The sequence below is a fragment of the Leopardus geoffroyi genome, chromosome A3 (genome assembly GCF_018350155.1).
Source record: "Leopardus geoffroyi isolate Oge1 chromosome A3, O.geoffroyi_Oge1_pat1.0, whole genome shotgun sequence".
In the NCBI taxonomy this organism is placed as follows: Eukaryota; Metazoa; Chordata; class Mammalia; order Carnivora; family Felidae; genus Leopardus; species Leopardus geoffroyi.
In genome coordinates, this window is record NC_059336.1 from 133,639,199 (window position 1) to 133,666,020 (window position 26,822).

The window sequence follows — 26,822 nt, forward strand, 5'->3', positions numbered from 1 at the left end:
GACACCTGCATCAGATGTTACCAGAACACAACACACGTAGGTACAAAGCTTTCGTAAAAATTCTGATGCTTTTATTAATCTTGGTGGCAGATGGTGTTTTTTATTCCAAGGTCATGAGCAAAGGTCTGATCGCTTATCTCAGGATCTTTGTCACACTGGCAGCTTCGTCTGTAAGTTAACAGCCAGATTGGGTTTCCTGTGGCTAATGGTCCCCGTCTCCCAGAAGACTTAGTTCGGGTTTGGCTTCTGCTACGTCTCGCCAGTAAGGGAGCAGCAAAGGCAAGGAGGAGACTTTCTTCTCGATCAGAGGCCAAAGGTGGGAGAACAAAAACTCATTTCCCTCCGGGGACAAGTGCAGTCCGTCTGACAGAAAGGACGAGAAGTCCTGCAGGGGAGAGAGTTGGGAGAGCGTGTGGGGGACGTTTCCGGGGCCCCACGAGGAGGTGCAGTTCATGGGGGGGGGGGGGCAGGGGAGAAGAGGCTGAATGAGTAAATAAGGTACATTCACGTGAATGACAAGAACGACCTGTGCTGTTAGAGGAGCTCAGGGCCCACGGTGCCCGGCTGCTCCGACTCCCCTAGTCTAGGTATTAAGTCGACGGGCAGGTTATTAGGTGTAAAGAACTTGAACCATCCGGCCCAGAAGAGTGACGGTCCCGTGCTCACGGCCCCCGGGAGCCGCTTCTCCTGGGTGAGCGGTGTCGGCGCCACGCCAAGGCCCCATCCCTGCCAGAAGCCAGCCGGCCCCACAGGTTCACAGCTCCTCCAGACCACGGCTTCCCGCGGCCTCGGCGCTCCTCTCTGCCATCTTAGAGCCGACCTCTCGGGGAAGGCCGCTCCCTCCCTCCCCACCCTCCCCCGTCCTAGAACCCTGGGGGGTTAAATCTCCAAGGACTTCATCAGAGCCCCTCTCAGATGGACACTTAGCCCAGTCGCTGCTGCTCCGACCTGGGAAGCCACAGGAGGACCAGCACCAGGTCTAGGCACGGCTTTGGAGGGAGGCTGAAGCGCAGGGTTGGCTTCGCGAGGGAAGCGCCGGGCTGCTGGGTCCTGTGGACACAACTGTACGGAAAGCGCCAGCGCCTTCCTCGGGGGCTGGGCTGCTCCGTGGGGACCCGCTTTCACCGTTTCTGGTTGTAAACGTGCTTTCTGGCTTTAAACAAAACCATGAGAACCACATAGCTCAAAAGACGAATTTCAGCCAACACCACATCCTGCTTAAATTCATCGTTTTGCCTCTTAACGAGTTTAACCTCCTCCTGCCCCACATTCCAAAAGGACTTGCTCTGAATGTCCTTCACTATGAACCACTGATTTCACTCTGTTCCGGGTCCCGCCCGGCTACTCAAGGGGTCCCCGGAGCAGGACGGCAGCTGCTGGGGCCACGGAGGAACGAGGCCGTGGGCGCCGTCCCGGAGCCTCCGCGCTTCCTCCCCGCAGTGCTCTGGTTTAATTGGGGAAAGGGACAGCTAATGGTCTCACCCGCTCAGAGCCCCACAGAGCAGGGTCACTTCTGCATCATCCTCCCGGCGCCGACGGGACCGAGCAAGCCCCCGTACCTGACCGTCCTTCTGCATCAGGGTCCACAGGTCAAGCACATCAGTCCCACAGTCCCGGGCCACTTGCAAGCAGGCGCCCGCATATTCACCAACGACCAAGTTCAGGCGATTTAGTTTGCAGCCTATTGAGGAGAGAGAGTGCGGGTGGCAAGTGGCCGCTGTGCAAGTTCTACTGGCCTGGATGCTTATGGACCCGACCTGGGTCCGACGGTGTGCGGGCCGTCACTGTGCGCTGCTCTCCGCGGCACGGGGGCGGGGGAGCGCACCATCGGTGGTCGCCACAGAGGCAGGAAAGCCCCGTGGCGGTCACCTCCTTGGCTGGAGTACAGGCCAGAGGCAAAGAGAGTGGGGGCTGATGGGGAGGGACGGTGGGCCGAGACCCCTGAACTTGTCGTGTCACGTGAGGCCGCTGTGATACGATGGAAAGATCAGGGTCCGGCCAGAGAAGGGGGAGCTGGAAGGGGCTGCAGAGGTCACTTGGACTGGCTCACGGGTCAGTGACCTTTTTTTTTTTTTGTACATTTGAGAACACATGTGCGCTTACACACGCGTGAGCACACACACGAGTGAGCACAGGAGGAGCAGAGGAGAGAATCCCAAGCAGGCTCCGCACTGTCAGCGCAGAGCCCGACGTGGGGCTCAAACTCACAACCCGGGAGATCGTGACCTGAGCCAAAACCAAGAATCGGACGCTTAAGCGACTGAGCCACCCAGGCGCCCCAGCGACCTTTCTCCACAAGGGGCCGGGCAGTAAATATTCCAGGCTGTGTGGGCGTAGGGTCCGTGCCGGTAACCGCTCTGCCCTCTGCCGTAGCTCAGGAGACACGCAGTATGGAAACCTGGGGGCTGGTCTTCGGTAGAACATTCCTGTAGCCAGCGGCTCACAAACCCGACCCACACCGCCATGTTCTCCACCGGGACTCGCTACGCGTCTGATAAGTGAAACACGGCTCGCACGCGGCACCGGGTCCCGGATGCTGAGGTTTTCCCTACTCCGGTTCCCAGAATGTAACTCACTTGGTTCTGTGCCCACGAGGGGGTTGTGACCTGCAGTCTGAGAAGCAGATGTGGCTCTGACTCGCACACCTCTGCTCGTCCAGGCGCGGCACGAACACGCTTGCTACCTCCCGAGCGATCCTGATCCTGACGCCAGGCAGACGGCGTCACGAGGGGAGGCTCCCTGGGGGGCCGCGCCTCGCCCTCTGGAGCTGACGACAGGGAGCGTCGTCTACCCCCCGACCGGGCCCTTCCAACACCTGATGACAGCGGGCCTGGCCCCATCCTGTCTGTCCTCTTCCTCTGGATAAACTTGCCCTCGTTACCTCCCGTGGGGAACTTTCCTGGACCTTTCTAGACGCCAGTACCTTCAACAGAGTGTTTCCGTGCCTGCCACGCCATTCATCACGTGGCTGTCACGTGGCTGCCGGTGTCTGTACGGGACTGTCTCCCTCCTTACTCGACACGCGGGAACCAGGTTCTAGTCACTTCTGTGTCCTGACTTTGTACTTTACGTGCTAAGACGAACGGTCGCAGGGACAGAAGTGGCTCCGTCACAGGTGCCGTGGACGCGCCCTCAGCCGAGCCTTAGTTTTGGGGAAGGTGGGGAAGGAGGGGTCTCGTCGCCGAAGGCCGCAGCCCGGGCAAGGCTGCGTGGAGAAGGGAGCGCGTTGGGCCAGAGGCGGGCAGAGTGGCGGCTGCGGGCAATCGCGGTCACCGGGGTCGCTGGGAGCCTCAGTGCCACGTGGGCCGCCACACAGCTCCGCGGCCGCGCTTGGGGTCTGGCGCCACCAGGCCGGGGCCGCCCCCTCCGCGGGGACAGTCCCTTTTCCGGGCCACGGTTCGCGCCTAGAACCTAATGGCCGCTCCGCTCGTTTTGCTTACTCTCTGGTGGCTGAGAACAAAGGCCAAAAGGACTGGGCGGGGAGCCCGGCCCGGCGGCCGCGAAGCAAGGGGCCGCCCGGCTCTGGGCCCCTCTCTCGGTCCGGTCAGAGGACACGGCGCCCGCGGCCCGCTTACCTTGCGCGAGGCACTCCCGCTCCCAGGCCGCCTCGCAGAGCGGGGGCGGCGAGATGAGGACGATCCTGTGCTCCGGGACGTCCACGGACTTGAGGTAGCGCACCATGCTCTTTAAATTCGCCACGTACTCGTCCAGGGGGACGTGCTGCTTGGGGTTCTCATCTGTTCGGGGGGAACACGGACACTTCGGCCCCAAACGCACGTTTGTCGCAAGGGACAACGAAGACTGACACGAGCTCCCCGATCCGCAAGGCTCAGGACGTCGCCGGGGAGTAGTTCGGACCGCGGACACAAACACGGGGTAGCGGGTGGGGGGGGAACGGCGGTCCCCACTCTTCGTGGGACAGACCGCAGAGGCTCAGGCTCTGTCCTCTGGTGGCCAGAGGCCTGGGCTGTGGAGGGAGGCCGCCGAGTTCCACCCCTGCTTCCTCGCAGACCGGCCGCCTGCCCTGGGACAGATGCCCGGCTTGCCTGTACCTCGGCCTCCTCACAGGTAAACCGAGGACGATAACCGGGTCTCCCTCATGGGGTGGTTGTGAAAATCGACAAGCACGTAAAGCACTACAGCAGGGGGCCTACCACACAGGAAGCGGCCCGCATATGACTGCCAGCTGCTGGGGCAGGCACCTGGGTGGCTCAGTGGGTTAAGCATCTTGACTCTTGATTTTGGCTCAGGTTATGATCTCGGGAGAGTGAGCCCCACGTGGGGCTCTGCACTGACAGTGTGAAGCCTGCTGGGGATCCTCTCGCTTTCTCGCTCTCAAATAAATAAACTTAAAAAAAAAAAGCCGTTGCTTCTACTATTATAGTCGCAAAGGACTTGTTTTTCCTTTAGAGCACGCGTGCGCACGTACAGAGGGGAGAAGGGCAGAGGGAGAGACAGAATCTTAAGCAGAATCCAGGCTCAGTGTAGGGCCCGGTGCGGCCTCGATCCCACGACCCCGGGATCGTGCGTGACCTGAGCCGAAATCAAGAGTCGGAGGCTCAACTAACTGAGGTGCCCGGGTGCCCCGCAAAGGATGACTTCTAAATGGGCTCGCACATAAGTATCCTAAGACTCACTGCAGGCGCTTTACAAACCACATGTAAGGATAATTATAGGAGCAAAATAAAATCCCTCATGATGCCACCACCCAGAAAACCACTGTTGGCACTCGGAGGTACTTCATTCTAGTCTTTTCCCTGTTGATAGGTGTACTTAAAAAAATAAAAGTAGCATTACACTGAAGATACATAACCATATGGTTCTTTTTTCCACCTAACATTATATCATGGGCATGTCTGTGTCCACGAACAGTCCTCAAAAACGTGTATCTGCTGGGGGACCGAGAGGAAGCTTCTATCTCTGTGCCACCCAGCATTCTATTTTTTTGCTGTTAGAAATACAATTCGCAGAAACGTCTGCACATACGCCTGGCTACATTACTGAATTTTTTCTCAGGCTGGATTTCTAGATGCGGGAAGTCCTTCGATGCACGCTGTCAAGTATCTTTCCAGAAAGATCACAAGTTTCCCCAGTGACTGGAAGAGAGGAGTGCCCATCTCACTCCACACTCAGCAGCCATAAGAATCAGTGCTTAAAAACACTTTCCAATCTGAGTCTTTATAATCTTTTGAGGTTATCTCATTTCACAAAGCTACTTTTTTCCTTTGTGATTTCCTCCATTGCTTTTATGGAGTTTCTTTGTCCTAATTTCGGTGAGAATTCGCCTTTTTTGGAGTCTCCTTTCTTACAGTTTTTAGTGTAAGATCAAGTGGAGATCTGACTTTTCCAAACAGTGGGCTCACAGGATCCACTAACACCTACGGCTCATTCGTCTTTCTCAAGGTGGCGAGCATCCCTGCCTGCCCTGCCGCCTCCCCTGAGCTGTCCCCACCGTGTGCCCACAGATAGCATTCTTCTGGAAGTGGACTTTCCAGAATACAGGCTGACTTTTCCCCTTCGTGCCGCACAAAGGGTCCTCCTTGCAAGAGCAGGAGGGAGAGCAAGGCCTGCGCCCGCTGGTCTTCCAAAGACAGGGACACGGTGCCACTTCCCAGCACCCAGGACCGAGTCCACGCCCGGGCGGGGGTGCTCCCTGAGTTGCTCGGCCATCAGTGTGACCCACGTGGCAAGGCGGGCCCTCCACCGCTGATTCCACCAACTACTGAGAAAAACATCTGAAATCCAGCACAACGCTAATGGACTCAAGAAAACATTTTCGGGGCACCCGGGCATGTCCAACTTCGGCTCGGGTCATGATCTCACGGTTCGTGGGTTCGAGCCCCGCATCAGGCTCTGTGCTGACAGCTCAGAGCCTGGAGCCTGCTTCAGATTCTGTCTCCCTCTCTCTCTGCCCCTCCCCTGTTCATGTTCTGTCTGTCAGTCTGTCTCTCTCTCTCTCTCTCTCAAGAATAAACAAACATGAAAAAAACAAACACGGGGCACCTGGGTGGCTCAGTCAGTTGGACGACCAACTTCAGCTCAGGTCATGATCTCACGGTCCGTGAGTTCGAGCCCCACATCAGGCTCTGTGCTGACAGCTCAGAGCCTGGAGCCTGTTTCAGATTCTGTGTCTCCCTCTCTCTGAACCTCCCCTGTTCATGCTCTCTCTCTGTCTCAAAAATAAACAAACGTAAAAAAAAAAAAAAAAAAGAAAGAAAAAAACAAACACATTTTCAAGTGTTTGAGATCAGGTCTGCCAACAACCCAGGCGGGTAGAAAATAAGTTGGGAACAAAATTCACTGACATTGAAGCCAGAAGAAATACGCTTAATAAACTCTGGGAACTCATTATAAATTTGGCAAAACGCATTGTAAGTTTTCTCTCCCAAAAATCTATTGGGAGAGAAGGACACAGTTGAAAAAAAAAATACAGAAACTTACGCTGTTTTCATGTCAGGGCAGGCTAAAAATGAACTAGGAAAACACAAAAATGCCTTTACCTTTCAGCGCACTGTCATTGGCACCGAAGAAAATTGTAACTGCTACTGGGCTGTCCAAACCGGTCCCTTTTTTGATTAATCGTGGAAGGATGATTTTGGCCCATCTGGTATTGTAGCCTGAAAATCCACGATTCAGAACATCACATTTTCTGAAATGAAGAATTTTTAAACAAAGATGAATTCCACAATCCCACAAAGAACAGTGTCTAGCCCCCTGCGGTGAACCAACAGTGAGGGTGTGCCCTCCCTCCGGGCTGTGGCACCTGCCTATGTCCGGTGGCTTTGATGTGCTTGCACTTTTTTTTTTTAAGTTTGTTTATTTTAAGTAATTCTATACCCAACATGGGGCTTGAACTCACACCTCTGAGATCACAGGTCACATGTTCTTCCGACAGAGCCAGCCAGGCACCCCCGATGTAATGTCACTTTGAGAAAGACATGCCATCCTTAACAAGATACAGGTAAGTCCGTCACATTCCTCCACAAGAGGGGTTATGAATAATTTTGAGCAAAGGGGCTATAATCTTGTCTGCAGACTCGCTCACTCACGCATGGGCAGTGAGGTCCTTCTAACATGGAGTTTACAGCAGACGGGTCTCAGTTTGAGCATCTTCAGTAGAGTCACTAAGAAGCTGGAGTCAAGGGTAATGACGCTTTGGGTAATTTGGGATGTATATAGAGTATTTTTGAGACTTTTACAGAGTATTTTTTTTATTTTTTTTTTTTTGTTTCAACATTTATTTATTTTTGGGACAGAGAGAGACAGAGCATGAACGGGGGACGGGCAGAGAGAGAGAGGGAGACACAGAATCGGAAACAGGCTCCAGGCTCTGAGCCATCAGCCCAGAGCCCGACGCGGGGCTCGAACTCACGGACCGCGAGATCGTGACCTGGGTGAAGTCGGACGCTTAACCGACTGCGCCACCCAGGCGCCCCTTACAGAGTATTTTTTAAGAGGAATTTTAGGTCTGCAGCAAAATTGAAAGGAAGGTACAAAGCATTCCCACACACCCCCTGCTCCCCACGTGCACAGCCTCCCCGACTACCAACAGCCCCACGAGCGGCACATTTGTTAGATGTGATAAACCTAACACATCATTACCAGTAGCACCCGCTGGTTTTGATTCAAGAATTTTAATAAATTACTTAGCGGCTGTGCCCCCGGGACTATGTTTATGGATGCTTCAGGTTGTTCATAATAAAAATTTTTTAAAAATGATAAATCTCAGAGTTCAGTTCATGGTTAGCAAATTAATGTGGTTGACTTTGGTATAGTTCAAATTCCCACATACGAGCAACTAAGCAGAGACCCCGGGGCACCAGCTAAGAAATTCTGCGCGGCTACGAGGCCAGGCGACAGACGCCAAGCAGCAACAGGAGGGGACCTGGTTTTGACACTACTCTAAAAGCTCTCAACGTTTAGAAATCTCCGGGAAAACAACAAAAAGATTCAGCCCCATTTATTTCTAAGTGTGATTCTTGGTGTTTTTAATGCAGAACGATTACAAAAAGCTGACTAGCCTAGCCATTTTGAAGACTCAGTTTAAAATGGAATACTCTAGAATTTTGACAAGAGGAGTCGGCTTTCCATCTCTCCAATGGTATAGTCACTGTGACACTCGCTAAGGCCGGTGTGGTGTGGCAGTCCAGCACGAAGGGCTGGAATCGGAGCGGTCGGTGCCAGGATCTCGCTGCCTTTGACTAGCACATCAGGCCTTGGCCACTTACTTAATTTCTCTGAGCTTCAGGCTCCCCAACAGTAAGAGATGAACCTAACACCTAATCTGCAGGCAGTGTGAAAATTAAAAGTAAGGTAGTAGCCAGACACACGTAAGGCGCCCAATAAATGGCAGCTATTATAGACTGAAAAAAAGATCGTCATTAGAAGAAGGCTATGAGCCAGGAAAAAAAGACAAGTGGGGCCCAGGGTTGGAACTGTTAAAGTTCCCCTCCGAAAGGGGAAGGATATCTGAATCCCTCTGGATTGAATAACATAATCAACGGTGCCCAATTTATTCAAAAGGCTACAGAAACTGGAAAATTATGAAAGGTTTTTAGTTAAATTCATGGCTAATAAAAAGTATTAAGTTCAGATGAAGAGAGAAGAAGAGTTCATTGAAAGATTCCTTGCCAAACATCCAGACTCTAAGATTTCCTTCCAGAAAAATGTAAATTAAGCTGCTTCATAAAACAGGCAGGGGCATATTTTTAAACGCAAACAGCAGAAGCTTTTAAAAACTGAAATCGTGGGGCGCCTGGTAGCTCAGTCGGTTAAGCACCTGACTTCAGCTCAGGTCATGATCTTAGGTTCGTGGGTTCAGGCCCCATGTCGGGCTCTGCGCTGACAGCTCAGAGCCTGGAGCCTGCTTTGGATATTCTTTCTCCTCACCAACCCCCCCCCCCCACCCGCCCCACTCTCAAAAACTAAATAAATATTAAAAAAAAAAAAAAAATGAAAACGGGAAGTTTATTCTAACTCCCTCAAATCCCTCAAACCAAGTATCTTTGTTTAAAGAAATACGGAAATAAGATTGTTTAAAAAAACTGATGAAACTATATCCACAAATTTTAAAAGGATTTAAATAGATTTAAGAATTATTAAAATGATTTTATAGTAAGTATACAAAGATCTTATTTAAAGCTAAAACTTAAAAGATGTCACTATGGAACACAACATATTTTATTGAAAAAAATTTTTTTAATGTTTATTTTGAAAGAGGGTCTCAAGAGAGAGGGGGAGGGGGAGGGGGAGGGACAGAATCCCAAGCAGGTTCCACGCTGTTAGTGCAGAGCCCACCTCGGGGCTCAATCCCAAGAACCACGAGATCGTGACCTGAGCTGAAATCAAGAGTCAGACATTTAACTGACTGAGCCCCCCAGACGCCCCCACACTGATATATTTTAGATTCTTCACTCTCCGTGGAGGTCGTGTACACAGGGGCGGTTTTAGTGAGATGCCTCTGAACTTTCAAACCCGGAAACTGGGTGACATTAAACACGGAATTAGTACACCTGAGACTAATTGATCACTAGGTTAATTAGACTTCAAAAACACCCCCAAACCACCGTGAGCGGGTTCAGGGCTGTGCAGACGGCTGAAGCAGACATCAGGAGCCCAGATCGGCAAAGAACACCCCAAGCGCTAACACAGCTGAAGATGAAAACGTCCCTCAAAGGGGCAGTTGTTTGGTGTGGCACGGGAAGAAGTCCGTTCTGGCGCAAAAACCGAGTGCGGTGAAGGGGCCGCCGCCTCTGACGCCAGGCAACGCCGACTGCAGCCCCTTAGTCTCTCCCCTCCGTCGCCCGGTGGAAGAACGTGGGCCTAGGACGCCAAGGCCAGTGTCCCCTCCGTCTGGCCCTGTTGCTCCGCCGTGGCGTTTTAGTTTCTAAACGGCTCTCGCGAGTTTGGCTGGGGGGGGGGGGGTGGCGGCCAGGAGAGGCAGGCATTCTGGGTGGGGGGAGCCCGGATGGGGAAGGATTCACGGAGGCGAGGCCTCTTTGGGGTCAGCCAGCAGCAGCTCGGCTCTGGGTCTCAACAAGAGGCTTCTCAGGGGTTAGAGACTGGAGGCGCAGCAGACCACACACTGGCTACAAGTCTGTCTTGTAACTTCTCTGAATTCTGAAAAATAACTAGCTTCTAATGAAGTGGTCTTCTAGCAAGCAGATCTGCAAACTATCAATTCTGGCAGGATTTTAGTACTAAACTTAACCACTTATGAAACATCTGTATGTGGGTAAAACACTTGGAATGCCTTGTTTTACAGGCCACTTGAATCGTTATTTAGCTTTTCAGAAAAGGTTAACAGACCAATTAAAAGTTACTGGATTACTAAACATGAAAGCTGCTATATATCGAGCGCTTCCAAGTTCAAGGCACCTGAGCAAGCACACATTAATGTTTCCATCCTCCCAACATGACAGCAGGTGACCTCATCATCTCCGGAGGCTCAGGACCACGGGCTCCGGAGCCTGGACACCTGCCACCTCTTAGCTGTGTGACCTTGTTATTTAACCTCCCCTCCTTATTCTTCTCACCTAGAAAATGGATCGGAGCCTAACTCACTTTGTTTACAGGCTAGTTGTAAAGATTAAATAAGCCAATACACACGAAGCATTAGTTTTTGGCACATAGCATTCAGTAAAACTTAGCTATTATAATCATCCCATTTGACAGAAGGGAAAACTGAGGCATGACGTGATATTTTCATGTTTTTAGATTAAGTCTAAATAGGGAAAGCATTTGAGAACAGAAAAAGCTAGAAGGTCAATTTTTTCATTTCTAGTGTAGGGGATAAAAAATGGAGAAATTGAAGACATTTTAAAACACATTTGGAAATAACTTAAAACATATTTTCTTGGTGTATTAACCATACTGGTGAAGAAGATTATCAAGTACTGATAAGCTGGTAGGACATCTAGCTTATTTCTTCTAAAGGAGGAAAAGACATGGGGTGCCTGGGTGGCTCAGTCGGTTGAGTGGCCGACTTCGGCTCAGGTCACGATCTCGCAGTCCGTGAGTTCGAGCCCCGCATCAGGCTCTGTGCTGACAGCTCGGAGCCTGGAGCCTGTTTCGGATTCTGTGTCTCCCTCTCTCTGACCCTCCCCATTCATGCTCTGTCTCTCTCTGTCTCAAAAATAAATAAACGTTAAAAAAAAAAAAATTAAAAAAAAAAAATAAAGGAGGAAAAGACAAAACCCCTGATCAGTTTATGGATACTCTACATACTTGGTTTACTGTTTTTAATGTGGAAAATATTTCTACATATTTTTTAATCTCTTGTATTGGGGAAGTGTTTCCCTTTTGATGCCTTCCTTAGCATATGCTTTCATCAAGTCTGGCAAACAAAATACCAAAATCATCGCTATTTCTGATCTATTTTATAAAGAGAATTTGGGAGACAAAAACTTCTCTCCAAAAATGACTCTAACTTTGGTTTACGAATATATCTTGCTTTCCTTTCAATCAAACTCCTTACTACTCATTTAAATCATACCTACTAGAGTAACTGAAAAAGAACTGATCTTCTTCAGATAGTGAATAACTGTGTCTGTTTGAATCCAAACCCAATATATTTTCCACAACTTTTCGGGTTTGATTTCACGTCGGACAAAACTTTTGCAGAACCCTGAGTGCCTGCCCCTCTTCCTTCTGTCCCCCAACCTTGTATATCTACTAACCAGGAAAGGCCGACAAAGATTAATAAGGGAGGAATTTACTGTTTGACATTGTGTCATTCACTCTCTTTCTCTTCTGAATTGCAATTACAGTTTTTGATCGATAAGCACTCAAGTATTGGGGCGCCAGGGTGGCTTAGTTGGTTAAGCATCTGACTTTGGCTCAGGTCATGAACTCGCGGTTCTGTGAGTTTGAGCCCGCATTCCTGCATCAGGCTCTGTGCTGATGGCTCAGAACCTGGAGCCTGCTTCCATTTCTGTGTCTCCCTCTCTCTCTCTCTGCCCCTCCCCCGCTTACACTCTGTCTCTCCCTCAAAAATGAATAAACATTAAAAACAATAAATAAATAAGCGCTCAAGTTATTAATCTAAAGACTATTCTCACCTGACCAGCTTGTCAGCCAGTGATGCTCCCCATCCACCCTGCTGGAAAGAAAACTGAAAAGAAAAAAAAAAGGCCATTACTACTTATCAGTGTGATTAGCACATTTTAGTAAAGGGCATTTTGATCAGCAACTCCTTTTGTTCTCCCTTTGTACTCCCTGACTTTGTGGCCTTCATCGCTCGCTTTCCATAGAGGTCATTTTAGGGATTACTATAAGGAAGCCTCAGCAGCACTCTGGCAACGAGGGGGAGTTTTCTTCCCTATGGACTGGATTTGAGCCGGTCATCTGCGTTTTACTGAGACCGGATATTAGAGTCATTTTTACTTAGAAAAGCTACTTCAGTTTATGTGTGAGAGATAAAATCAATTGTACCTTCAGTAAGGAAATGAAGTCCATGCTGTACTACATTTCCACAATCCAAAGAATAAGGAAGCTAATTCTAGAACTCAGGGGGTGAGCCTTTTTAAAATATACATTCCAGTAAGTTTGGAAAGCGCTTACTGCCCTACTTGCCTAAAAATGGCATCACTTATTGGCACGTACACAGAAAATTGGTTGAGGAAGTCATGTTTGAAGAGAAAAATAAGAACAAAACACCACACCACAGGGGTAATTTTTAAAAGTGTGCTTCCCCCCCGAAGTAGGACACATATTCGTCCTTAATGTGAGTTGAAATGATCTTGGGTGAGAAGGTGATCTACTGCGTTATTCCTGGGAGACATTTTATTCAAGATCAACTTCCTGCACCAGAGGAAGCAGAGGTGAACTGGTTCCAGGGGTTTTCTGCACGGAACGGGCTGTACAAACCCGCAGGAAGTGATTCAGCCGCCGCCGTGCTCTCGCAGGTGACCCACCAGTGGAGCTCCGCGTGGGAAAGCAAGCAGTGGCCGTGCGGTGAGCCACTGAAGGAGGCGCACGTCCCCGCCTCAACTTGTACCAGGCCTCCCGATTCTCCCTAGGAAACTGACGAAGCGCGGTGAACTCGGCTTTGTCACTCCCAGGGCGTGGCCTGGACGAGTCACTGCACTCCCCCGCACCTGACCTCGCCTGGAGGACAGGGTACACGGAACGGCTGTGCAAGTACTGCGCTGCCCACACCGTCATCCCGAAGCCAGCAACAACCCGAGACGGGAACTCTGTCTGCCACGAGGTTCCGAAGGGGCCGGTTAAGACACGACGACCGTGAGGTCGCTGCTGGACGCGGCAGGCATTCCCGAGCAGATCCTGCTCAGGGGCGCTCAGCCTTCGGGGCCGCCCGTGCTGGGGGGAAACGGGGTGCAGGGACGCGGGCTCGAGACGGGAAGATGGGAGCCTGAGAGCTGGGAGAGGAGAGCCAGCGAGGCTGCCAGGCCGGCGCTCTCAGCGGGGGCTTCGCCCAGAAGGCGCGACCATGGACGCCCAAGGGACCGGGCCACACCAGGGCCAAGCGGCGGTACCTGGGTGATGGAATCTCCGAAGAGCAACACCCGAGGCCAGTACAGAGAACTCGCCGCCTCGCACAGCGCCATATTGCCTGCCGGCAGAAGGGCGGGGCGAGGACGGATATCCGGGCGGGGCGAGCGGGCAGGGGGCGGGGCGAGCGGGCAGGGGGCGGGGCGAGCGGGGCCTGGGCGGGGTTCCTCGCGGGCGAGAGGTGGTGGTTGTGGTGGTGGAAGGAGGCGCCTGGGCAGTTCGTCGCCCTCCGGTTATTCGTCGGGGTGGCTGCCCGCCACAACCCTGGGTCCTGGGGCCGAGCTCCTTTGGCGACCAACCAGTCATTGTTAAGACGCGCGGTAGCCGTTGCCCTTGGAACGCTCATTTTTGTCCGTTTCCTAGAGCTCGGCCTCGTGCCTTCACTCCCGGTCCGTTCGTTCATCCCGAGTCTTTCCGGCGCGGAGCGTGCGTCGCCGCCTGCCCTCGGGGTGCCCACCGACCCTCCGGGAGAGGCACCTCCCCGCGCCCTGCCCGGCGCAGAGGGCGCCACCCCGCGGCTTCAGGTGTTTCCGCAAATGGCGGGAGTGTGAAGTAGGAACGGTGGGGGTAGGAAATACTTCCAAGGCACTCATTCATCACACAACCAGCTCTTGTTAAATAAACGTACTCAACCGTTGATCGAAGGTTTTGACCTTAAAGAGAAACTTAACGGCATTTGCTAAAGACAGGAAGGCAGACTATCCAAGGACGAAGATGGGGTTTTGCGGTAGGGGAGAGAAATCAGGAAAGGTGGGCACCCAGAGCCAAGGAGCAGGGTGAAGGGTGGAGGGCTGTAAAATTACTAAAAGGTAGAGTGTTTGCGAAACTGACAAAACCAGATTCTTGTTGCAGGTAGGCCAGGGAGGGAAGCTACCGGGGGGGGGGGGGGGGGTGAGGAATTTGAGCAGATACCCCGGGGGAACAGACCAAGGGTGGGTATTTTTTTTCACTAAACCAACGCAGCAGGATTCTTGCCAGAACTGGTCTGGAGGGGAAACGGACGGAGCCCAAGCTGGGCTCCTATGGCGAAAACTCACAGGAGCTTGACTCCTTTTCTCAGAGCCCTTACCACCATAGCCGTGCCATGAAGTGTGACCACCCCCCCCCCCCCAGTCCGGTGATAAAAAACGAGCCAGAAGGATGTTTTGAAACAACTGAGCTTAAGGTGAAAACCAGAAGACCAGAGGGAGCAGTGCGCCATTGAAAAGCGCCATTGAAAAGCAGACATACCGGAGTGCCTTGGTGGCGCTGGGTCAAGTGTCGGACTCAGGCTTGGCTCAGTTTGTGAGTTCAAGCCCCGCATCGGGCTCTGCGCTGATGGCACAGAGCTTGCTTGGGATGTCTCTCCCTCTGTCTGCCCCTCCCCGGCTGTGCTCTCTCTCTCTCAAAATAAATAACCTTAAAAAAAAAAAAAAAAGCAGACATACCTTGGTGTGGCCGGGACAGGGTGTCAGACGGGCGAATGGCTTGGAGAGGCAGGCAGGGGGATCAGAGCATGACCAAGTCTTCAGGCCAGGAGTTCCCTGGCTTCAGCTGGATCATCTGTGGAGCTTTAGAAACGTGCTGATAAAGGACGCTCACTTCACTCCAGACCAACTAACTTAACCTCTGACGGCAGGATGCGGGCATCAGTGTGTTTTTACTGCTCCCAGGTGATTCCAATGTGCAGTCAATGTTGAGAACCCCTGGCTGAGTAAGGTGTTTCGACTTAATCTTAGTTACAGTGGAGGCCTGAAGGACTTTCAGCAGGGAAGGCTTGAGAGCAGGTGCATATCGTAGGAGTCAACTATGGGGAGAAGGGAGGCTGTGGCAGGAATCAGAGGGGCCAGGATGACAGACAGAGCCACGGGGGAGAGATGACAAAGGCAGATCCAAGAGCAATTGAGAATCCTGAACTCAGATTGGTTACCTCAGGGAGAAGGACTAGGACAAAACACACGCACGTTCCCTTTGTACTCTATATACTGTCTTACTATTTTTAAATCTATCGTAACAAAGTCTTATATGACACTTCTAAAAGGTGACCCTCAGAGCTTTGGTTTGGGCCAGAGACAAAGTGGGGTACCTTACAGAAGAAATGTATTTCAAGTAAAACTTCCGAGTTTTGCACTGGAGTTTGTCACCACCCTGCTCAATGGCTGTGAAGTCACCAACAGGTGAGGCCACAGGAGGACTAAACAGTGTCGGTGGAGCTTAGTGACTGGTTGGCACGCCTTTCGCTTGACAGCGAGAGTGGCTCTCGCGTTAGACGGTAGGTAAAGGTGGGCGTGCGCTCATTCCCTCCGTAGGGGTGGCCGTCACGCCCCTGTGTGGCAGCAGAGACCGGAGACCCCAGGTGACCTGCTCCCTCAGCACACAGCACCCGCCACTCCTGTGTCCAGTGATGTGCCAGTCTGAATTACACATACTCCAGGAAACCGGTCTAATGATTACACAGAAAGCAATTCAACAACTCACACCTGAATACCCTTGAACTTGAGTCATAAAAATTATATTCTGAATATCGGAATCGAATGTGCAGGTATTATACAAAGAAAATACCACTGAATCCCAAAAGTCGTCATTTTACAAATGTATAAATTAAGGAATCTGGCAAGAGTATCAGGAGGGAAGAAACACAAAAGGGGCTTTAGGTGATAATCTCTACGAATTCAAACTCAGAATATGCACATGAAAATACAAACCATCGTGCATTTTCTTTCCTTTTTAAAAAGGACAGGAAGGCATTCTCATTCAGTTGCTATGGGCAGACCTGAAAGGTTTCAGGGGCAGCTGTGCACATGCCTGGAAGCAGAATCAGTAAGCTCTGAAATAACAGTTTATTTGGTAGTTCTGGAATCATGGACAGAGGAGTTGGTAACTTAGCAGCATTTAAGCTGTTGGGACACAGGCCATTTGACATCACAAGCAAATAGGCTATTCCAGAGAAACTAACGTATTTTATTTTAAGAGAAGTAGAGGCAAGCATTAAAGACAAGCTTTAACATGTCCACAGACCCGCAGTTCTCAGTGAACTGGCGTGAGGGCCTCGTAGAGTCTCTGCGCCGCCAGCTCCACCATCTCCCGGAGGGACTCATCATCCTCGCTTCCTTCCTCGCATTCGACCGTCTGAAAGTGAAAGCACAAACAGGCCTTTCGACGTTAAGTGTCTACAAGTGCTATACGGAAGAGAAACTACTCCTCTTGAAGAAGAGTCATTTCCGGTGGGGGGGAGGGAGGCCACAAGGACTCTCAAGAACCTGAACTGCGACACCCGCGACACCCATGCTGGGGGGCAGGTGTCTGGATGCAGTTTCCCAACAGCACAATGACCGGGTCTAATGAGAGATGTATTTTGGAGAAAAAAAGAATAAACGGACAATCTACGGTGAACTAGAATTACTTCAAAGCCCATATTCTGACCCAGTAAATGATACTACAAGGAAGTTAGTCTTTGTAATACAAATTACTGAGCTCTGGATGTGCTCGTCTGCTCAGCATTTGGAAGCTTTTTTTTTTTTTTTTCATCATTTGGTATTAAATTTGATTTAGGCTTACAATCTTCTAGTTATTTCTCAGCTACAAAACACTACAAGCTGTTTTATTTATTTTTTTAATGTTTATTTTTTGCGGTGCCTGGGTGGCTCAGTTGGCTGAGTGTCTGACTTCAGCTCAGGTCACGAACTCGTGGTTTGTGAGTCTGAGCCCCGCGTTGCCCCACGTTGCCCCGCGTTGGGCTCTGTGCTGACAGTCTCCCTCTCTGCCCCGCCCCTGCTCGCACTCTGTCTCTCTCTTAAAAGAGACCTGGAGTTCTCAGTGAACTCTCTCTTAGAGAGAGAGAGAGAGCGCAAGCGGGAGAGGGGTACAGAGAGAGGGAACAGAGGATCCAAAGCAGGCTCTACAGTGACAGCAGCGAGCCCGATGTGGGGCTCAAACTCACGACCTGCGAGATCATGACCTGAACGGAAGTCAGATGCTCAACTGGACTGAGCCACCCAGGTTTTATACGCTGTTTTAAAATTTTTTTATCATACCATAAGTATTGTTCATATCAAAACTTAGTAAAGAAAAACAATAACACCCTTATTCTATGACGTAATGATAACTACTGTTAACATTTTAGGGTATAACATTCCAGACTTTTAGCTATACGTATATATTTCTTTAAAACCAAAATGGGGTAATTTATCATCCTTGCTATCTTGTAACTAACTGTTCTTTCCACTCAATAATGCAGGTGGACACCTGTGCACATCAGTCACCCATAGGGCCATCTTCCTGATGGCCTGTATATATATACTTCCCGATATATACAGTACTCCATGTATAAGCACATACTCTATTTATTCGGTTGTTTTGTTTACTGTCTCCCACTCTTGGATATTTTGGTCTCTTGCAGTTTTGTTTATATTATAATCACTGCTAAAATGGAAATCCTTGTATATATATCTTTGCTCTATTTTATCATTAACTTGTCTAATTATTTTCTTCGTTTAAGTCCAGTTAAGTGTAATTGTAGATAAAGGCATTTATTTTTTGAGCCTTTCATGCATAGCACCAAACTGCTCTGCAGAAAGAACGTGCTGTATCATTTAAAATTGCCTCCCCGCCTCAAACTGCACCTGAGAATAAACTTCCTGTTTTCACCATCACTGGGTCACAGCACTCTTGTTAATAATCTGTGCCCACATGATCGACAAACAGTGATATTTCATACTTTCAGTCTGTATTTCCTCTAATTATTAGTGGATTGGATCTGAACATTTGTTTCCTGTGTTTGCTGGCTATCCATATTTCATCTCTAGAGATTCACTTGTTTATGTTCTTATCTTATTTTTCTACTGGGGTAAGATAAACTTAGTGTCTCCTCAAAGCATCTGTATAGTTACAGAACATAAAAGAAATTTAAAACATGTTATTTGCTTAGAACGGTTTTAATCTTCAAAACCAAGCCCGCAAGGAAGATATACTTATTCATTTATGCTTGTGGAATACTTATGTGGGATCTGTGGTGTGAGACTAGAGCAGGCTCGAATCCTATTGTCTGGAACAGCCACTTGGATCTTGCTGGTGCAAACCAGAGAGCGGCTTCTCTGAAAAAATCTAAAATCAACCGGATGCCAAACTAGAGAAAATGCCGGGGTGGATTCAGGCCTCTCGTGGAACAGGAAGACAATGGGGGAATATACACATACCGACGTGTGCTGTGCAGTGCCACGCAAGAACACTTAAGAGAGGATGGGAAAGAAGCAATAAAGTGGGGTGCCCGCCTGGCTCAGCCGGAAGAGCACCCCACTTCCGATCGCGCTTGAAGTTGTGGGTTCGAGCCCTGCACTATGTGTCGAGATTGCTTAAAAAATAATTAAAAAATAAATAAAAGAAAAAGCAAGAACGTATGACTTTACGTACAGTAACATAAACCCAGCCTGTGAAAAGCATATGTAGGAAAAATCTGGAAGGACATGTCAGAATGGAAAAGTGTGCTGTCTGGTGTGAGACCAGATCATTTTTGTTCTCGCTTTCTTTCCCAAATGTCTTGATGTGTAGGAAGGAGCAGTTACATACCCGTGTCTCCAGGTTTATATTAGCAGTTTTTCCATCCACTGTGACACTGAGAATGGAACCGTCTTTTACACTTACACAGTCTTCTCCAAATATGTCCCTTAAGACAAACAAAGATGCAACATTAGTACAAAGTACATTTACAAATAAGTCAAGTACACTTTCATATACTGAGGGAAAAATAATATTGAAAATAGCCCCTAATTCCAAAGTAGACGACTTCTATCTATTCCTGAGATGTACTTGATGCAACTTCATGTATTTTGTTAATTTTATAAAATGAGTAAAATCCACAGCTATCATTAAGAATGCTTGCTTCAGGGGTGCCTGACTGGCTCAGTCGGTAGAGCATGTGACTCTTGATCTCAGGGCCATGAGTTCAAGCCCCATGTTGGGCCAAGAGCTTACTTAAATCTTAGTAAGAAGCTCCTTCTACACAGAAGGAAAACAAGACCCATGGAAGGGATCTGAAGCCCCGAGGCTGGAAAGCAGCAGAGCCGGTATTCAAATCCAGGCATCTAGGTGAAGTGGCTCACAAGTCCACAGGCTGTCTGCCCCTTTGAATCAGTTCCAGAAGCCTCGGAGTCAAACTATTCACTGAGCATCTTTTGTGTGTCATCTTCCTAGTGACAGAAGTCACTAAGACACCGCCTCTGTCATTGAGAAGCTACAGTTTTTTGTTTGTTTTATTTTAGAGAATAAGAGAGCACGCACGAGTGGGGAAGAAGGGAGGGGGAGGGGGAGAAAGAGAAGGAGAGGGAGAGAGACAGAGACAGAGACAGAGACAGAGAGAGGGACACAGAGAATCTTAAGCAGGCTCCATGCACACCTCGGAGCTCAATCCCACGACCCTGGGATCATGACCTGAGCTGAAATCAAGAGTCAGACACTTAACAGCCACCCAGGCGCCCCTCAAGGAGCTACAGTTTAATCATTAATTTGCACATCTGTCCCCATCAGTTACAGGGGCTCCTGCAACAGCAGTCCAATCAGCAGGCTGGACACAGGCAAGAAAAGGCAGTCAGCAAATCTTCGTCAACTATAACAGAAATGGCGGACCACAGAGGTCAAAGGTATCTGGAACTGGCTAGAGTGTTTAGCTGGAAGGATGCAGTTCAAGCCACGTAACAGACACAAACTCAGACATCCAGAGCGGTCAAGTAACCTGTCTGAGCCTCACAACCATCAGTGAGTCAGAACTAAATGCCAGCTGCCTCCTCCCCGCCCTCTGCCTTGCTCACCCTTGTGGGGCAATAATTGGGGCAACACTTACTGGAGCATGATCTCCAACCTTTTGCTATAAACGTGCATTTCTAATTTTTTAGAAACCTTCTGTACTGCACCTGGGGGGAAAAGAAAGCAAGAGTTCAATTTCCAAATTCTTATTTAAAAGAATTCCTGAGCCAGTAATCTGAACACAGTTATTGATAAGGTAATTAACTATGGAATCCTTCAAGTGACCAACACTCCATCTACCTGCTGCGGCAAACTGCTTTTTTGTTCCTGTTAAACAAAGAACCACAAAATGACATTTAAGATGATTTCGAATTTTATTTGTAATGTTTCTCAAACTTTTCCACATTTCCTTTGTGACTGAAGTGAAATCGTGACTCCAGGAGTTCTAGGGGCACATCCATGCTCAGAGATCTCTGAAGTTTTTGCTTTACCTAAAACATTATACAAATTTAGCACTGTACTATATATAATGCACCTGTAATGATTTTACTAAAATTAGTATTTAAAATCATTTGCCAATTAGGGGGTACCTGGCTGGCTCAGTTGGTGGAACGTGTGACTCTTGATCTCAGGGTTATAAGTTCGAGCCACACACTGTGTGTAGAGATTACTTTGAAGAAAACAATCTTTAAGAAATGGAATGAAATAAAATGACTTGTCAGATTACTTAGCTTCCCCTTCCCAAAACAATCTGATGGTTCAGGAAGATGATCTGGAGTTTCAAGTGTGCCCAGGGACATAACCATCTCCCAGACTATCACCAGCAAGAAAACAGTACAGAACTATCTGGCCGTTCCTTACAAAGTTATTTTGCCATAAAAAGGAGTGAAGACTGATTCATGCTACAGCGATGAACCTTGACAGCATTATGCTAAGTGAAAGAAGCCGGTCACAAAAACCCATGTGTTAGAATTCTATTTACGTGAAGTGTCCAGAAGAGGCAAATCCATAGAGACAGAAAGTAGATTAGTGGTTGTTTGGGGGATTATAGCTAGAGATACGGTGTCTCTTTGTGGAGTGATGTAAATGTTTTAAAGTTGACTGTGGTGAATCTACTCTCTGGAAGAGTCAAATTGTCATTTCTTCTAAATTACTCTATAAGTCAGACGATAATAACTCTGAATAATTTTAACTCATGAGTCTTTTTCCTTTTTAAAAAATGTAGATATCGGGTTGTCTGGGTGGCTCAGTCGGTTAAGCGTCCAACTCTTGGTTTCAGCTCAGGTCATGATCTCACAGTTCGTGGGATTGAGCCCCGTGTCGGGCTCCGTGCTGATGGTGTGGACCCTGCTTGGGATTCTCTCTCTCTACCCTTTTCCTGCTTGTGCTCTCTCTCTCTCTCAAAATAAATATTTAAAAAAATGTAGATCTCATTGACATAGAACATTATAGGAGTTTCAGATATACAACATAATGATTTGATACTGGTATACATAGCAAAATGATCACGGTAAGTGTAGTTAACCGTCCATCACAACACACAGTCACAAAAGTTTTTTTTTCCTTGTGATGAAACGGTTTCATGAGTTTTAACTAAATATACAACAAACCAGATGCCAGCCTAGAAAGCTATATAATAAAACTTTATACTTCAATTATGATCAATTCTATTAAGTATCATATAAGCACTTAACTGACATGTAAAATCTCATAAAAGACAGTATTAAAAATATTTAAGCCATGAAACTATTAAAAGAAACTTTCGAAAACGTGAGTGCACATGTATGTATATTTGCATATTTATTACTAATATTTAATAAGCTCCTCAGACACCTAAGATTACACTGTGTATAATGTGAAATCATAGTTATACACGTATAACTGCCCTTAGTAGTGTGTGTGTCAAAACAGGACACAGGTGCAGAAGAATGTAATGGAATGTAAGAACATAAAATAATATATTTTGAAAAATAAGCTTTGCTGTGCATCCTCGTCCTCAGTGAGAAGGGATACAGAAATTGAAGTCGGGGCTAAACACACACACACAGACACAAATACAAGTTTCCAGAATCTGAACCCAAGTGTCAACAGGCTAAGAAGTTAAAGGGGAGCGAAATGCTAGCAACACAGAATCAGACTGTTCACAGAAGCTGCCTCTCAAATAGACTTGGCAAACTTCTGGAAATGGCCAGATCGTGTTTTAGGCTTTGTGAACCACATGGTCTCTGCTGTAACTACTCAACTCTGCTGTGGCCGCTCAAAGAGCAGCACTAGTCGGTATGTAAACAAACGGGCATTGCTGTTTCAATAAAACTTCATAAAAACAGGTGGAGGGCTGGACGTGGCTTGTGGGCCTTACTTGTTGACTGTGCTCTAACACGTTAAAATACCATGTTTGGATACGACAAAGTCAATTCTTGCCACAAGAAACGTACAGAATGAACGTCCTTGACTGCCCCATGTGCAGCAAAGGAAAAGAGGGAGTGTGTCAGTCCTTGTAATATTTTCCAGATTCTGAAGAAGCAAGTACTACCTAGTAAACCCTGTCACTTAGCCCTGAGGGTGACAGCAGGGCTCCATGCTAAGGTATCATTCCCTGAGTCACTCCTTGGGTCACTGTCTTCTCTCTTTAAAATTCATCTGTTTTCTCTCACCCTCTGTATCTAACCCAGCAGGAAATACTGCTGGCTTGACCTTCGACGTATCTCCAGGATCCAACCACTTTCTGCCACCAGCACCACTCCCACCCTCCCCGGAGTGCCACCTCCTACCTGCAGGGCCACAGGAGCTCCAACCTGAAACATCTGCTTTCTTACTTGCCCTCCCCAATCTCGTCTCAACGAGCACCACAGCAATCCTTTAAAAACCTTACAGTATTACTCAGTATTACGGTATTACACTTTACTCAGACTACAAGTCCAAAGTCCTTCAAATGGCCCACAGAACCCTACACGTCTGCCCCCACTCCAAACCCCGTGAGGCTGCCCCAGCGCTAACATGTCCGCTCCTAAAGCATAACAATCTGCTTTGTTTGCTGTACCTGAAGCACCTAGAACAATACCTGCCAAACAGAAGGCTGAGCTCAATCAGTATGTGTCAAATGAATATGCAAGCACCTCACTACTCCAGAAGAAAATAGTATCCTTTTCATGTAACACAAAGTAGGGAAGAACGAGGGAAAATAGGCCAGCCAGCTAATTTAGCACAAGAAACTCATGGAAAAAAACCTATTCCTACTTGTCTGCAATGAATCTCTGCTGAAATGCCCAGAGGCTAACTTTAGGGAGAAATGTTTATATAATTATTGTTACTGAAAATGGATCACTAATAATAGTTACTTCTGACTCAACGACCATCAATCAGAGTGAGGGTGCATTTTCATGCTGGATCAGAGCACTAAGAAAAATACCTGCTGTGAGGTCAGACCGGTCTAGGATGGCTCACATGTTCCTTCCCTACAACACAGACGGGAAATACGAAGCCCGGCCGTGTTCTCAGCAAAGTGGGCATCAACACAGAAAGGTGCGCCCACGAAAAACCCCGCGTGTAATCCTTGGGTTCTTGTCCCCTGCGCTTCGCTCCGTCCCTTGTTCCGCTGCTCCTAACTGCTGTGCCACTAATTAGTGGTGGCCTCTGTAAAAGGTCCCCCCTCCTATACACCCCCCCACCCTGCACTTCGTCCTTTACATTTGTATCACCTAAGATAAGCAAAACGTAAAACCGTCAAATAAGAGAAAACTGACCACTGCCTTTAAAACTGTTCTGGCCTGGGCGTGTTTTGTGCTCCAGGGCAGAGACTGGGACGCTGAATGAGCATCCTGTGAGAATCCGAGCTGGATGTTCTCCTGTGGCCTGTATAAACACACAGCTCCCTCCCCCACATTAGGTGCACACAGGGGGATCCATTACCCATTGATTCAATTAAAACACATGATCAGTGGTGCCCAAATTGAAATTTTTAGTGTTACTCAAATTCAAATGCTTACCTCAGATGAGTAATTTACACTTGTCTAGGTATTTATTCATTCCCGAATTTAGTTGTTATAAGAAGATGCATTATGAACTATTCAGCTAAACATTTTTTCCTTCTGAAATCAAATACTACTAACCCATTTTTTATTTATTTTTTATTTTTTTATTTTAAGAAAGAGAACTATTCTATCAGAGAACAAGATCTGAGGCTAGGAGAGGGGTACAGGCTGGCCTTTATTTCAGGCTGGCCCCTGAAATTCTTCAGGGTGACTTCCTCCCATAGTAGCAGAAAGGGCTACTTTCTAGGCCAATGATGCATACCTTAAGACATGTTTAATATTGATTTATGTATAAAACAGAATAAAACTATGAAGAAATAACACAAAGGTATCTTTACTAACACAAAGATATCTTTCTTTGACTGAAAGTTGCTACGTACCAAGAAAACAAAAAGTGGTTGCAAAATTGCCCTATAGAGAGATTCCATTCAGTTCAACAAGTTTTACTAAATACGTATAAGGCCGCATTATTTTTTATTAGACATGCTGGCTCAATTTAGCAATACTTTGGAATTTCTGTGAAACTGTTTTTAAGAGGACTATTACTAAGGAATTTTATCTTTGTGTTCATGGCCACCAGAATTTTGGCAATAGCACAAGACCCAAAACAGAAAGTAAAATATTAGTAATCTGCATTGTTATACATATATTATATCTTAAAGGTGACAGGAAGGGGAAAATCAGGTTTCAAGTTCTAGGACTCTGTCTTCTGCTTTTTAGTTCACAGACCACGGGAGAAGCCAAAGAATTAATTGATAAAAATGAAATAATGTTATACCTTTCCTGATTTTCGGGTTTGACTGAACTTCCAGGATCACGGTTGTTACTGTATCCGCATACATATCGTTGGAAGGGTTTGCTAACCACTGGGAAGCAAAAGGCAGAATTAGGAAGGTAGGAATACAGCTAACCACAAAAGACTGTACATATGGGACTTCTGTTTCTAGCATTTTCACTGACATTAACTAGTTGTTTCCTAAAACTAATAATGCGGGACTTCTCTAATGTCCTACTAATAACAATAGTAACATGTCCTGAGCACTTCCTCTGCGGCAGGGGCCTGATATGCATTCCCTCATTTAATCCTCCTACCCAGCACCTTCGTCTCACAGAGGTCACTGGTGTGAGGTGACCGGTGGGGACTGCTGGCAGCAGGCCGAGCCCTAAGCACCGTGTTTCAGAAGCACACCCAGTGCCGGCACAGGGTAGTATCTTTAAACATGTACTTTTGTTTCTCACACGAAGCCGAAGCCTAGGACCCTGACACTTGGGCACATGCTGGGTGGGTGTTCCAAGATAGTTTTCCAGACCTGCCAGGCCAGGGAGAGAGCAGGTGAATTACTTCAGGAACACGTGCCTTCCCTACCTGTTAGCTTTTCAAAAAGCGCTTTTACAAGCGTTGTGAGGCACTTGAAAACCTTTCTCTGAGACGCTGTTGGACATGTTAATTCCAGGGAATACAAGTACAGCATTTAGTAGAAAGAGCTAAATGAACATCTCTAATAATTTTTCCCTTTCCTACGGCAGTAATGTTTATGTATTATTGTGTCTGACATCGTGTTATAGACAACTACTCCTTCTGACACTTTCTTCAGTTACTTTCATCTTTATGAATCAAATTTCAACTTAAATCCTAGAACTGCAGTGGAACCCGAGTTGGCAGATCTTTTTTAGTTTTAAAAAATAATGTGTATGAACAAAATAGCGCACCATCTAGCTGGGAAATTTACATGCAATTCTCCCTGAGGCAGAGAACGAAACCAGGCACCTCCCTGGATCATTCAGTTCGAGGATTCACTCTAAAAGTCCTTCTTTGAACTGGACAGATGCCAAGCTATCAAAATCAACCATCAAATTAATTTGGTGTCTGGGTTCCAAATTCCACCTGTAGGAATTTAAAATTCCAATAGTAGAAACCACATTCAGTGGTTTCCAGCCTTTGTGTATTTGGGTCATTTTAATATTGCTTATTTGAATTTTCAAAATTCCACTGTCTTAAAAGTGTTAACATGACAAGTCTATTTGTTTCAACGTAACAATTTGATTTTTCTCTTGAGAATGTCGGATGTTCTGATGTAACTGAAGACATTCAGGGCCATCACACAAAATTAGCTGAAACTTCTCATCTGAGAGACCTATACTCACTACACATGTTAAATATTAAGCCTTAATTTAATACTAGTTTTTATGTTACTAGAACTACATAGAAAATGCCCAGCGAGGTCATATTTAAAGCTGGTCTTGGAAAAAAAACATGCATGTATATATTTTCCAGTAATTTTTTTCTTAAGAACAAATTTTCTCTACAATTATATGTGAAGTCCTAAAACTTTTTTCCCCTCTTTGTTTAGGTAAATGATCTTATCTTACTTCTAATACCACCATTCCTGGTTCCTGTATTACAGTAATATTTTTGAATACTTTCAGAGCAGGTTTTTCTTGAATTTCTAATTCTTCCACATCACCTGAAAAAAGGAAGTAATATTAAGATGTATATAATTTTCTGATAATCTTCCAGAGGCATCATTGTTCCTTTGTTTATAGAGATAGCTGAAATAAATC

The 26,822-nt window shown here is 47.5% G+C and overlaps 2 protein-coding genes and 1 non-coding gene across 5 annotated transcripts in view; 1 reads left to right on the plus strand and 2 right to left on the minus strand.

Annotated features, from left to right (window-relative positions):
• Positions 1 to 49: 49 nt before the first annotated feature.
• IAH1 (isoamyl acetate hydrolyzing esterase 1 (putative)) lies at positions 50 to 13,626 on the minus strand. The gene is made up of 6 exons (XM_045447785.1): positions 13,497 to 13,626; positions 12,060 to 12,112; positions 6,501 to 6,649; positions 3,576 to 3,737; positions 1,560 to 1,681; positions 50 to 385 (listed from the first exon to the last, which is right to left on the minus strand). The coding sequence occupies exons 1-6, from the start codon at positions 13,566 to 13,568 to the stop codon at positions 203 to 205; spliced, it is 741 nt and encodes a 246-aa protein (XP_045303741.1). The 5' UTR covers positions 13,569 to 13,626; the 3' UTR covers positions 50 to 202.
• A 2,686-nt stretch (positions 13,627 to 16,312) lies between these two features.
• CPSF3 (cleavage and polyadenylation specific factor 3) overlaps positions 16,313 to 26,822 on the minus strand; it is a 39,394-nt gene continuing 28,884 nt past the window's right edge. For 2 of the 3 annotated variants that reach the window (XM_045447781.1, XM_045447782.1), the window contains exons 14-18: positions 26,631 to 26,725; positions 25,039 to 25,126; positions 20,327 to 20,396; positions 19,057 to 19,153; positions 16,313 to 16,620 (exon numbers count right to left, since the gene is read on the minus strand). In XM_045447781.1, coding sequence (XP_045303737.1) covers positions 16,519 to 16,620; positions 19,057 to 19,153; positions 20,327 to 20,396; positions 25,039 to 25,126; positions 26,631 to 26,725 — 452 coding nt within the window. In that variant the 3' untranslated portion in view covers positions 16,313 to 16,518. The remainder of the gene's footprint in view (positions 16,621 to 19,056; positions 19,154 to 20,326; positions 20,397 to 25,038; positions 25,127 to 26,630; positions 26,726 to 26,822) is intronic. The other variant, XR_006703869.1, reaches the window with a different exon arrangement.
• TRNAK-CUU lies at positions 19,379 to 19,451 on the plus strand. The gene has a single exon. It is a non-coding gene; the product is annotated as a tRNA-Lys (tRNA).

Coding starts and splice junctions, on each gene's coding strand:
- IAH1 (XM_045447785.1), bottom strand. CDS start 13,568: ATGGCGCTGTGCGAGGCGGCGAGTTCTCTGTACTGGCCTCGGGTGTTG. Junction 1,682..3,575: donor GCGGGAGTGCCTCGCGCAAG/GTAAGCGGGCCG, acceptor TCTCCTCAATAG/GCTGCAAACTAAATCGCCTG. Junction 386..1,559: donor TGATGCAGAAGGACGGTCAG/GTACGGGGGCTT, acceptor TCTCCCCTGCAG/GACTTCTCGTCCTTTCTGTC.